General features: G+C 38.4%; 1 protein-coding gene across 9 annotated transcripts in view; it reads left to right on the top strand.

Annotated features, from left to right (window-relative positions):
- Positions 1-13,364, top strand: part of CD36 (CD36 molecule) — a 38,759-nt gene that overhangs the window by 10,169 nt on the left and 15,226 nt on the right. For all 9 annotated transcript variants that reach the window (XM_046933722.1, XM_040686160.2, XM_025147445.3 and 6 more), the window contains 2 exon segments: positions 2,462-2,696; positions 12,080-12,240. In XM_046933722.1, coding sequence (XP_046789678.1) covers positions 2,577-2,696; positions 12,080-12,240 — 281 coding nt within the window. In that variant the 5' untranslated portion in view covers positions 2,462-2,576.

Genomic DNA, 13,364 nt, shown 5'->3' with positions numbered 1-13,364 from the left:
TTCCCTGTTTACTTTCTGTTAGCTGGGGCAGTAATCAAATTCATTAGCAGAACCAAAGAAGTCTATAAAAACAAAAAAGTATTTTAAAATATCTATTGGATCTGGGGAAATCATTAAGGAAGTGCAGACAATATGCTTCAGTTTTTGTAAGGGCTTACTTTGAATTGATATGGGCAAACATAAGTGAAGTTGGGAATAAACATTCTTGTTGGAAATTACTACCTTAATCTTTACACTTTATGTTCAGTTACGATAGAAATATGTTATTTACTTCTATGCAAATAAGTTGTGAGTGCTCTTTGCTGCAGTTGTGTAATGGGTAATTGGAATTGCATAAATTGAACTATGTCTAGACTATTGTTACTTTGTGTTTGGTGGGAGAAGGGTGAATAAATTTGGAATAAGCAGAAGCTACAAGCAATGAGTTGCTTCTATTTATTAATAGTGATGATGAGGGATATCTATTCTACCTAATGTAAAAAATACACTGGAACAACTTGTAGAAGATCAGATGGTAATATATTTCAGTGGAATATGTATTTCTCTTGAATATGAAAAGCCTCATTACATAAGCTCAGAAAAATAGTCTGACAATATCTAAAAACCCTTTTGAAACACTTAAGGAAAAAATAATTTCAATTTTTTAAATTTTAAAATACATATTTATAAACTTTCTCATTAAAAAAAAAAAAAAAAAAAAAAAAAAGCTTGGATATATAAAAAACAGGCAAAAGATGGATGACCAAAACAGATGAAAGGTGTAGACAGACATGATGTTGTTGTGACAACATGTAGGACACAAGAGGACACAGCATTAGCCTGCTGACTATGTACATGGTGTCAGTACATGATGTGTGTGTCCTTTGCCTTTCCCCCATTAAAAAGGGCATTGTAACTACACATGGGATTTACAAAAATAAAGCGTGGCTCATCCTACAACTGCTCTACTATTTAGAAATCCAGGAAGTTTTTTAGCTCTTTAATTGTGAGTAAACTGGGAAGTCAGGTTGAATTGTTCTTACATTACATCCTTCTGTTTTGTTTTGCTCTGCTTGGCTATGTGTGTGTAATTAACTCTACAACTAATACCTGCTTTAAAAGTGATGATCTCAACAAGCTGACAAACAGATGTAGGTAAAAATAAGAAGGACTATGGTTGATTTACTGTTATTTGGAGGTTGAAGGCAAATAAGAAACTTAAATTCTGTGGGTGTGAGTAATTCCTGAGCAAGTATAAATTATGCGGTTGTTTTCATAAGCATTAGTAAGTATGACAGAATATCACTAGGAGCTTATATGTTACCACGTCTCAGCACTGGTATCATTGTGATTTTGTTTCTGACATCTTCAGATAGGGACCAGATCTCAAGATACTTGAACTCATACTGCCAGCAAAAGTTGTTTTCCAATGAATAATTGAAAACTTTTTTTTCTTTTCTTTTCTTTTTTTTTCCTGAGACCGAATTAAATATAAGGTGTTATACACTCAAAAGACCAAATCCTAGGCATTTGTTAAGAAGTCTGCCTTTCTGTCTGTAAAGCAACTGAGATTGGTGAAATAAATCATGATGGGGTGGATGGGGTGATGGGGTGGATGGCTGAGAGTAAGAATTCAACTCCTACAAGGAAAATCCAATCATGCTCTGGCCTTGAAGTAGCTGAAACTTTGGGAGAAGTTTTTCACAGAGAGAGTGGTGAGGTGCTGGGACAGGCTGCCCAGAGAGGTTATGGAGGCACCATCTCTGGATGTGCTCAAGGCTGGGTTGGATGGGGTCCTGGGTAGCCTAATCTAGTGCTTGATCGAGCAGTCAGCAACCCTGCCCGCAGTGGAGGTTGGAACTGGATGATCTTTGAGGTCCTTTTCAATCCAAGCCATTCTATGATTCTATGAAACAAAATTTTACCTCTTCAGTAGTAGACTGTGGACTGACAGAGGTACAAGAAGACAGACTTTTCGTGGATGCCACTCATTAGAGACTGCCATTCCCACTAAGGTGTGTTGTAGGCCCAGCCTGGGTAGCTTACTCAAGTGGTGTAAACTCCTGATTTTGCCTGAAGTGGTAGCCATGGGCACTGCAGGCTGTGATCAAGGCTGAATGCTATAACCTTCTGCTTTGGCACAGGGAGATTTCTGAGAAAGTGTTTTCGTAAGGAAGAATGTCAGCTGAGTACTGAGTTATGACAGTTTTCCCTAATACTACAGAACCATAAATAAAGAAAGAGAGAGAGAAAAAAGGCAAATGAAGCAAGATAATGGCCTTCAAGAAAACAACAAAAAAACAGGTTGTATGTGTCAAATGATCAGCACGCCAAATGTGTATAAAACTTTTTTTTTTTTGGTACCGTCATCCACTATCTGTCTGTTTTTGACATGTTATCTTCCTACCTGCTTCACCTCACGTACTTTGTATTTTTGACCTTTGGAATGTAATTTTTGTTCACTCTCTCCATATATTATCAGCTTCTCTCACGAAGATCAGTGAGTCTGTTGGGACCAAGAAGTGTGAAAAAAAGCTTGGAAGACTGCAGCAAGGATATTTTTACATTTCCTGTCTGCACCCTGTCAAAGGAGAGGAATGACTTGTAACAGAAGCTGTGGGCTCCTCACTGGGGCTGTCATTGGTGCTGTGCTGGCCATCTTTGGAGGAGTTCTGATACCAGTTGGAGATAACCTCATAAACAGAGCAATAAAAAAGGTACAAAATATTTCTTTTTTTCAATCCAGTTGTTTTCTGATTCCTGAATAGTCATTATTTCTGAATCTTGTGTTCTGTTTCTGCTTTTTTTTTTTCTTTTAACTTTTTTAGAAACCTTATGTAATGTACACAATCCAAACTTTCCTGGGAATAGTTGCTGCAGCACTTACTTAAACATGGCAATGTAATTAAAATATTAGCTTGCTCTTTCATGATTTGTGTGAGAAGGTAAAATATTTTTTCTAGATGGATTTTAATTAATGTAATTCAGAAGTCTATTTTATTTTACTACAATTACAATTGTTACTGGTTTCTTTTACCACCATCATGATCCAACTGTTTTTCTGCATTTTTTTTCTTAATTGGGACTCACTCCATATATTTTTGCATGCACTTAATGCAACTATGCACTCGTTACTGCACGTAACCTACACAGATTTCTAATGCAGAATCTAGCCTTACTCTTGAATTCATTCAGATCGTGTTCTGTGACTACATAATTGAAATGTGCTTAGCTCCATGAGACTACAAAATCTCACCACACACCTTTCCTTGATTCAAGGAATGTGAAGAATAATTGAAGTAGAGTGTTGTAGACCTCATGCAGAAACATTTCCCTCTCTCTCTCCCTCTCAATCTCTTTGGACCTGATTTTCTTTATAATCTAGTTTTGACTTTAGTTAAAAATGAGAAGTTAATTTGTTAAATCTTCTGTGAAAATGAGTACATAGCTGTGGGTCTAAGCCATGCTGAAAAAAAAAATGACCGCGGAAGTGGTGCTGCACTTGGGTCGTGGGGGAAGATCTCCTTGAGAGCAGCCCTGTGGAGAAGGACTTTGGGGTCCTGGTAGACAAGAAGCTGGATATGGGCCAGCAGTGTGCGCTTGCAGCCCGGAAGGCCAACTGTGTTCTGGGCTGCATTAAAAAAGGGGTGGCCAGCAGGGAGAGGGATGTGATTGTCCCCCTCTACTCGGCTCTTGTGAGGCCCCATCTGTAGTACTGCGTCCAGGCCGGGGGCCCCCAGTATAGGAAGGACGTGGAGCTCTTGGAGCGGGTCCAGAGGAGGGCCACAGAGATGATGAGAGGGCTGGAGCACCTCTCCTATGAGGAAAGGTTGAGGGAACTGGGCTTGTTTAGCTTGGAAAAGAGAAGGCTCTGGGGAGACCTTATTGTGGCCTTCCAGTATTTGATGGGAGCGTGTAAAGAGAAGGGGGAATGGTTGTTTATAAGGGTGGATAGGGATAGGAAAGGGGAAATGGTTTTAAACTGAGACAGGGGAAGTTTAGGTTAGATATTAGGAGGAAGTTTTTCCCCCAGAGGGTGGTGACACACTGGAACAGGTTGCCCAAGAAGGTTGTGGATGCCCATCCCTGGAGGCATTCAAGGCCAGGCTGGATGTGTGCTGGGCAGCCTGGTCTAGTGTTTGGCAACCCAGCACATACCAAGGGGTAGAAACTAGATGATGATTGTGGTCCTTTTCAACCCAGGCCATTCTATGATTCTATGATGATTCTATGATGGAAGCCATGGAAACTAGTTAAAACTGGTCGATCAGACCATCCAACAGTTAGAAATCAGGCTTTGGCTGATGGTTAGTCTTCCTAATCATCTGATGTGAAGCTGAAGGTACTGGAAACTTTGGAGAGAGCTATTTAAAAACCCTTCTGGTAGACTGTACATAATTTATTCATCAGCAATGTAAGTCAAACAGAGAAGTAGATACATGAACAGTCAGGAAATGTTTCACTGCCTATTGAAGCCTTGCCTAGAATCCACCATTACTTTGTAAAAAAGAAAAAAAAATTTCTGCATTCAATTCTTAGCATCCAATGTACTCTTTCATGATCTTTTCAGATTCATAGAAAAAAAAAACAAAACACAAAAAAAAATATTAAATGAAAAAGAGGAGTGTCTCTACATAGTCTCATCCACCTTCTAGTATTTTAGAAAAAAATATAGACATACTGTCTATAGTTGCAAATAATTTTAACTGATTAAAATATTGAGGAAGTTGAAAATATTCTTGTAAACATGCTATTTTTAAATGTATATCTCCTTACACCAAAAATTTACTTTCTGTTAATCCAGAATGTTGTCTTGTGCCATTCGGCATTTTCAAAGCAAATTACATACACTGCAAATGTTATGTGTTCATCTGTTTACTTGTAATAATGAGTCAGTTATACAGCATACTTTGCAAATATCTACATATAAAATTATACATGCACAAATTCTTAGTAGTAAGTTTTGGAGTAATTTTTCTTCTCCCTCTATATAATTTTCTGCATTGTGATCATGTTTCAGATGTTTGTAACTATTTCAAGGTAACTTGTTCGAAGTATATAAAAATGAAATTTAGTGCCAATATTCATCTGAATAATACAAGAGTAAATTTGTAGAGACTTTGTTTATTTAAGTAATAGGGTATGTTTTGCTTTTCTAACCACAAGTCAAACTGGATTATTTCTTCTCTGCTAATCATGCTGATTATTCGGTGAGACCATGAGTGCAAAACAATTGCTTTTCTGAAAAAATATGCCAATACATACAGATAAAATACAGGAGCAGTTCAGAAGATGTGCAAGAGGGTCTTGAATCTACCTAGAATCATAGAATGGTTCATACTTCTGATTTACTTGTGTAAATTACATTGCTAACAAGAATAACAATTTTTTTTTTATTCACTGCTATAATACTTAAGATAAGTATTAAAATATACTAAAAAAATATTTTTTCTAAACCTTTTTGCTTTTTAAATAAAATTTCATAGAAACTGTCTGGTTTCAGTGGCAATTTCACTGGAATTTGTTAATAGAGACTGTGGAATAGAAACAAATGTACAGACAAAAAAATTTTTTTTTCTGAAATACGATCTGTAAGTATGCATATTTCCATTTCATCCGATATGAGGCATAAGGTTGACAGCACTACCAGTAGCATCGTGGGAGAGATTAACTAAACAAGGTCAATGTTAAACTATTTCAGCTTCGGTACTATATAATGAAAGGTGCCTTTAAAAAAAGTGCCTTTTTAAAGGCACCTTAGATTTCAGAACCAAAGGACAAAGATTGTTTTCCCAAGTTTCATCTATCCAGAGGGCAAAGATACCATTCCATGAAGACCTTAGAGGTTTAGAAAATTGGTCTTGTCACAGTAAGAAGTGAAGCATGAACTTTTCAGAGCTCTTTACAAAAAGTATTTTGTTTGAGGCTATCAAAATATACAATTTTACATGACTCTTACAGAAATTTTACATTTCTGTTCCTCGCTGTCATGAGTTAGAGAATCATAGAATCAATGAACTGCTCAGGTTGGAAAAGACCTTCAAGATCATCAAGTCCAACCACAGCCTACCCTAACTTTAACAACCCACCACTAAATCATGTCCCTGAGAACCACATCCAAACGGTTTTTAAACACATTCAGGGATGGTGACTCAACCACCTCCTTGGAGAGCCTATTCCAGCACTTAACAACCCTTTCTGTAAAGAAGTTTTTCCTGATATCCAACCTAAACCTCCCCTGGTGCAACTTCATGCCATTTCCCCTCATCCTGTCACCTGTCACCAGTGAGAAGAGATCAACCCCGCTCTCAATGAAATCACCTTTATCATTTAACATTAAAAAAAATATATTAGATATATTGACATGGCTCAGTTATACTTCTTGCCTTTCTCCCCCTAAATCCAATATTATTAACTTAGACAAAATTGAGTTTATTTTTTTCAGCTAGGTCTAACCATTCAAGGCTATTGTTAGGTGATTTATTTTCCACTATTTCTCTAAGATCGTTTGCTGCTTGCCTGGGTGCAAACTCTAGATTAAGAGAAGCTACATGATATTACTTAATATATTAAATTCCTGGTGAGTTACTAATACAGACTGTTTTGCCATAATACATCTGTGCTCTCCTATTTCAGTGGAGTCCTCAGGTTAGCCTCTGCTACTTTTGAAGGAAATCTATCAGTTTTAGCTATTACTGTATTTAGGCATCTATCTCTCTACATATCTTTTATATGTCATTGGCCAGATCACTGCCTCACAGGTACCAGCAGCATAGGACACACTTCTCATTTTTTTTTTTTTTTCCTGTAAAAGACATATGCAACTTCTTTATCTAAACTAATGAAACTAAAGCAACAGCTGGCTCTAATAACATAAGTGATCATATCACATGTATTTCAGCAGTGGTAAAACTGATTGGCTTCCATAAGTTTTTATTACCAAGAAATGAAAGAGGAGTAAAAGTTTTGATTCAACAAAGCCTGAATAGGAAGTCTAATATGTGGGAGTACTGTCATGACAGAAAAAGTAATAAATGTCTATTCCTACTTTCAGCTACAAAGTTGAAGATTATTTGTTTCTATGGAATTTAGCTACTTCAGTTTCACAGGACCATGTTGTTTTCCCCAGCTTGCACCTGCAGCTCAACATATGCAACACACAGACATAAACTAGTAGCGATTTTCTTGCAGCCTAAGGTACACACAACATCTTTCTCCTCCCCCAGAATTGTGTCAGTTTTTGGCTTGTGTGCAGTTTTCTTCATCAGAAATCATAATTACTGAATTTTGTGTAAAACAGTAGAATATGGCAGGCTTCTATTGTTGACTGCCTCAGTCTTCAGTTTATGTATTGTTCAACATCACCAGTGGAAAAATGTCAGAAATAAAAGGGGCTAAAATTCCTTCTGATTTCACTGAGTCTTGCACATTTGGGTCAAGAGATGAACTTATCTGTGTAGCAATTGCATACTGTATAGCTACTCTTGCTAACGATAGTTAAATATTGCATAAGGTATTAGAGATAGATACCAGGAGCTGATACATTTATCTCTGCCCATGGCAGGCAGGGTGGAACTCGACGATCTTTAAGGGTCCCTTCCAACCCAAACCATTATATGATTTTATGACTAGGAAGCTGAGACTTGTTTCATATTAACAGTTGTGAATTGCTTGTTTCCTGTATTACTCTACCTTTCATTAAATCGCAGTGGACAAAAAACATGGCAGAATTAATTGGTGAATATATATGAGGCCAGCTTCAGAGAGGAGTAGTATTTAGGGGTGGCCTTACAAGTGACCAGACAGCCAAACACTTGCTGGTGCAGGAACATCAGTGCTATTAAATGAGAACTTGAACAAGGACAGACTTCTAGATTTTCTTCCACTTTAACCCATGATTTTCACTCTTAAAATATGTGGCAGCAAAACATACACACCTTCTTTTTCAAAAAAAGTGTTACAATAATGGCCAAATGCCAATAAAAAGAACAGTCTTACTCCCTTCCTCCTCCTCCCTCTTTTGTCCTTCTGCTTCCCATTTTTAAACTATGGTTCTCATTTGATCCTCACACCTTCCCACACAGCTGAGCCAAGCAGCTCACTGGCAGAAAAATCAAATGAAAAAGGAAATAGTCTTCCTCCAGTCCAGAAAGTAGATATAGCTCCTGGAGAAATGAGAACAGGCCCAAAAGAAGGGGAAGGTGGATAGGTCAGGTCCAGGAGATGGTGGTAGCTGGCTTTTCCCTTTAACTGCAAAGCTGTCAGATCAGGTTGGCTGTCCTTTAAAAGCCCCCATGGTGGTAGTAGTGCCATTTTGTGGATGGGCTGCAAATCCATAAGGGAGCACACTTCAGCCTGGCTCCCCAGCTACTTCACTCCTTGGGACCTCTTCATACAATATCCAAAGTAATTTTTTCCCCATTAGCATTTCCCAAGCATATAATATAGACAGTTATTCCTGCATGAAAAGTAAGGGAGAGTCACTTCACCTTTCTAGGTGTATAGCAAATTAGTTCTTGACTGATAAGAAAATACATAGTAAAATACAGTAAGGTACAGGGCATTAAAATGATTGTCATGTAGCCTACAATCTCAGATGATGTAAGGTGATGTTTTTTAAATTTTTTTGAATTCAGTGCAAGGTCATGAGGTATGACCACTGCAGAATAAATGTATTTCAAAGTGCTCCAGATGTCTAAAGCTGGGGTCAGATAGGATGCTACTTCTATGCCTCTCAAGGATGGAAAGAGAGGTCCAACATCTCTGAGCAAGATCTGCAGTGGTGGGGGAGTTAGCGTGTCATTCTGTGCAGCTGTAATACGTAGCAAAGAGTTATAAGAGGAAGAAAGAACGGGTGGAGGGAAACCTTAAAGGTTTTAAGAAGCCAGTTACATTGCTTTCAAATTTTGTCCCAAGATTGCAACTCCTCTATTCATTTTGTGCCTGTTACATGCTGAAGACTTACAGAGAGTTTAGTTTGTCTCCTTGATCATGTAGCTGCCAGATATCCTTAAGCATTCCCCTGTCCCAGTTGCACAGAAGCAGAAGGTGAAATTCTTGCCTGTTCTCCCATCCAAATACATTGCTTAGTACAGTACACAAGCAGACCCTGAGCAGGCTGAGCTGCACATGTATAGACTAGACTACACTAAAGCAGAATAATTAAGTTTGGATAAGATCTTAAATATCATCAAGTCCAACCATCTACCTAACACTACAAGCCCACTGCAAAACCATGTCCACCCATTTTTTAAATGTCTTAAGGGATGGTGATTCCACCATCTTCCTCAGGAGTCCGTTCTAATGCCTGACCACTCTTCCTGTGAATAAATTCTTCCTGATATCCAATCTAAACCTCCTCTACTGTGACTTAAGGCCATTTCCTTGTGTCCTATCAATTGTCACCTGAGAAGGGATAATTAACACACTGCTCAGTGCAGCCTCCTGTCAAGGAGATGTAGAGAGCAATGAGGTCTTCTCAGCCTCCTTTTCTCTGAACTGAACAGTTACAGTTCCCTCAGCTGCTCCTCATATGTCTTGGTTTTCTAGTCTCATCAAGAGTTTCTTTGCTCTTCTCTGCAAGTATTCAAACAACTCAATATCTTTCTTGTAGTGAGGGGCCCTAAACTGAACCCGGTACATGAAGTGTGATCTGACCATAGATAAGTACAGAGAGACAGTCCCTTCCCTGATCCTGCTGGACACACCACTTCTGTTGCAAGCCAGGACACCATTGGCTTTCTTGGCCACGTGGGCACACTGATGGCTCATCTTCAGCTGGCTGTTGACCAGGACTCCCATGTCCTTTTCTGCTGGGCAACTTTCCAGCCACTCTTCCCCAGGCCTATACCACTGCATGGGATTGTTACGAGCCAAATGCTCCACCCACCACTTACCCTTGTTGAATGCTATACAATTGAATGCAGTCCATCAATCCAGCCTACCTAGATCCCTCTTGCAGAGACTTCCTGCCCCCACGCAGATCAACACTCCCACCCAACTTGGTATTACCTGCAAACTTACTGAAAGTGTACTCAATCCTCTTATTAAGGTCACCGATAAAAAGATTAAACAGGGCTGACCCCAGTAATGAGTCCTGGAGAACAGTACTTGTGAGCAGCTACCAGTGAGATTTAACTCCATTCACAATGAACCTTTGGGCCTGACCATCCAGCCAATTCTTCACCCACTGAGCAGTGCATCCATCCAAGCCGTGAGCAGCCAGTTTCTACAGAAGGCTGTGGAAAACAGTATCAGATGTCTTGCTAAACTCCAAGTAAACAACATTCACAACCTCTCCTTCATCCCCTATATGGGACATCTTATCACAAAAGGAGATCAGGTTAGTCAAGCAAGATCTGCCTTTCATAAACCCATACTGACTGGGTGTGATCACCCAAGTGTTGTGTATGTACTGTGTGGTAGCACACAAGATGATCTGCACCATGACCTTTCGTGGCACCAAGGTCAGACTGACAGGCCTGTAATTCCCTGAATCCTTCTTCCTGCCCTTCTTTTAGATGGATATCACATTTGACAGCTTCTAGTCTTTATGTTGACCTGTTTCTCCCAGATCCTTTGAGTACTTATCTATGAATCTCAAAAAGCTAATTTCCAAACCATGGAAAATCTCTCTTCACCAAGGGAATGGCCTTCCCCACTCAGGATAACAGCTGGAACAGTTCTTAGCTTCCTAGGCTTTGCAAAACAAGGTTGAAAGGAATTGTAGCTGTCAGGCCTGAGTGCAAGCCCTCAGGCTGATAACACATATGCTGTGGAAATGCTTCCTTCCCCTAGCACAGAAATCCACATGAATTATACCAGAAATTTGGACAACAAGCTCAATGCTTTATACTACCAGCAAGGCATTTGCAGCTCCACTATAGAAACAGCCTTTCCTTAGGCAAAATATTGTCTGTGTCAGGAGTTCTCCAAGATGTCACATTCATTTGTGAAACAGTGGCTCTTAATTAGTACTATTCTTTCTTGGATGGTGTTTGCTAAACAAACTCTAGAATCAGAAAATGAAGATAAAAAGAAAATACAGTACATTTCAATTGTAATTTAAAATGTCTTTTCTTGCTGCATAACTTTCTGGAAGATTCCAATTTTTTTCCGTAGGTTTGTGAACTCTGAAACTTAACTAAATAATATTGCATAACTCAGCTAGAAAGCATACTATAGGCTGGAGATAGGCTGCTTAGAGTTTTCTTCCTATTGTAAAACCTTTTCTAGATTTTTACCTCCAATGGATTTACAAAAATTCCAGGCATTTATAAAATTACATGGAAAGAAGTCTAATGTAGACCAGACAGAGCGAGTATACCCCTGTCAATATGGGAAACATACCTTCTAACTCTTATTTTCACTTTTCAGTCCCAAATGCTCAATAAACATTTATCATAGTATGTCTGAGTGCCACATACAAAAAGCTGTTGGTCACTACATAACAATTCCCAATGTCCTATCTGTTCCTTATATTTCTATTCTGTCCTCATCTTCTGAACCTGGAAAACCTCCCTAATGAAACAGAGAGACTTCATAGAAAGTGTCAGTCTCAGTCACAAGAATTTGCTGACAACAAAACAGTCCTACATGAGCATTATTCACTTTCCCTGGCTGTAAAATGACTTAGTGCATATGTCAGTGCTGTGATAAGAGATAGTGCTTATCTTCTCCTGTGGGATGCTGGCAAATGTATGAAAGGTAGTTTATGGACTTTGAAAACTGTTGGATAAGATTCAGATATTCAAACATTTTCTTCTTACAAGTCATCAGTGGATTTGGAGAGTGGAAACTAAGGCGATGTGCACCCACAACAGTAGGAAAGCTTTCTACAGGCTACAGTGGTAATTATATCAGCTTTGTGCTCATAGATTTTAGAGGGACTTAGTTTTGTCAGTCTGCCTTCACATGTTGGTGAAACATGTGTGTGCTGTATGCCTTTTCTTGATGATAGAACAGCCTTTTTTCTGTTTCCTTGGGAACCTTCTATAGATATTTGGAAAGTAAACACTGCTTCTCAGTCTTTTTTGTTGTTGTTGTTATTGTTGTTGTTAATCATAACTGTTTTTTTTTTTTTTTTTTTTTTCCCTTTTAGGATGCTGTCATTTCAAATGGTACCATTGCATATGATAATTGGCTTGTGCCAGGAAGCTCTGTTTACAGGCAGTTTTGGATCTTTAATGTGGAAAATCCATCAGACGTTTTGAACTTTGGAGCACGTCCAAAGCTTGAACAAAGAGGACCTTACACATACAGGTAAGCAGAGTCCCCACATAAATGATGTATCATATCAGAAGTTTTGTTAGACAAAATTCTGCTGAGTCAAAAATGGTTTTGGAAAGCCCAGAACCCTATTTTAGTCAGACTTGTAAAAAATGCGTTAATATTTGCAGCTATGCAGAGCAATCACAAGCACTCTCTTTACCATGTTTCACATTTGGAAAAAAAATATAAAGTAGGTATCCAGGTATGAAGCTTGTGAAAAATGACAGCCAAGTGCGGAGGTGTTACCATAAAAACACATAGGCATGATGCATTTGTTGCTTTTCAGTGTTTACCCTCCTCTTAGAAAAGTATTCTAGGTGAAAGTGAGAGATTGTCTTATCAGCCAGGTATCACACATATTTATTTTAATAAAGTGTTTTGTTTTATTGATCTTTTACGATTTATTTTTAATGTATAGATTTTTAGTTCCCACATTTCCCCCTAAACAGCTTATTTATTTATTTATTTACTTATTTATTTTTATTTTAACGCACTACCTAAGAGCAGAATGCAAGGACCAGTTGATGCTTTCGAAATCATTAAGTTAGCGCCCACCTGTTACTGGCACTCTTGTTATGATACTCTTTCCTAATATAATTGGTTATTTCATTCTTAATATCTTTGGGGGTGTATAAAATATTTGCAAAGACGGTTTTGGACTGCAGCATCAGAAGGTGAGGTGCTTTAATATCTGAAAGATTAATTTCTCCTTGGAATGTCTTGGTTCATACATTTCCTGGGAATACATTACCTGGTTCATACATTACATACAAAATGGTTACACAGAAGTCAAGAAACTAAGCAGCCAAGAAATACTGCTGAAAAAGAATTCTCACTAAACAGACATCTTGTGGGACTTCGTATCCCCTCAGGAGTAAGTCTTTGCTGAATGTGTAGGTAAAGCTTTGTAAGAAATGATGTCTATTACTTTTTTTGCTGCTGCACTCATGCTCACCTACAAAGTGAAAGATACGTCCCTTGATCAGAGATATCAGATCTACTTGAATGTCTAGTACACTGGGTCTCTTTCTCAATCTCCCTTTTAATTTTTACTTATGTACTGCAAAGTAGAACAACCGACCTTGAGAAGGCAGTTATCCCCAGGATTCTCTTTG

The sequence above is a fragment of the Gallus gallus genome, chromosome 1 (genome assembly GCF_016699485.2).
Source record: "Gallus gallus isolate bGalGal1 chromosome 1, bGalGal1.mat.broiler.GRCg7b, whole genome shotgun sequence".
Taxonomy (NCBI): Eukaryota; Metazoa; Chordata; class Aves; order Galliformes; family Phasianidae; genus Gallus; species Gallus gallus.
The sequence above is the reverse complement of the archived record's forward strand: the minus strand, read 5'-3'. Positions and strand labels throughout refer to the sequence as shown.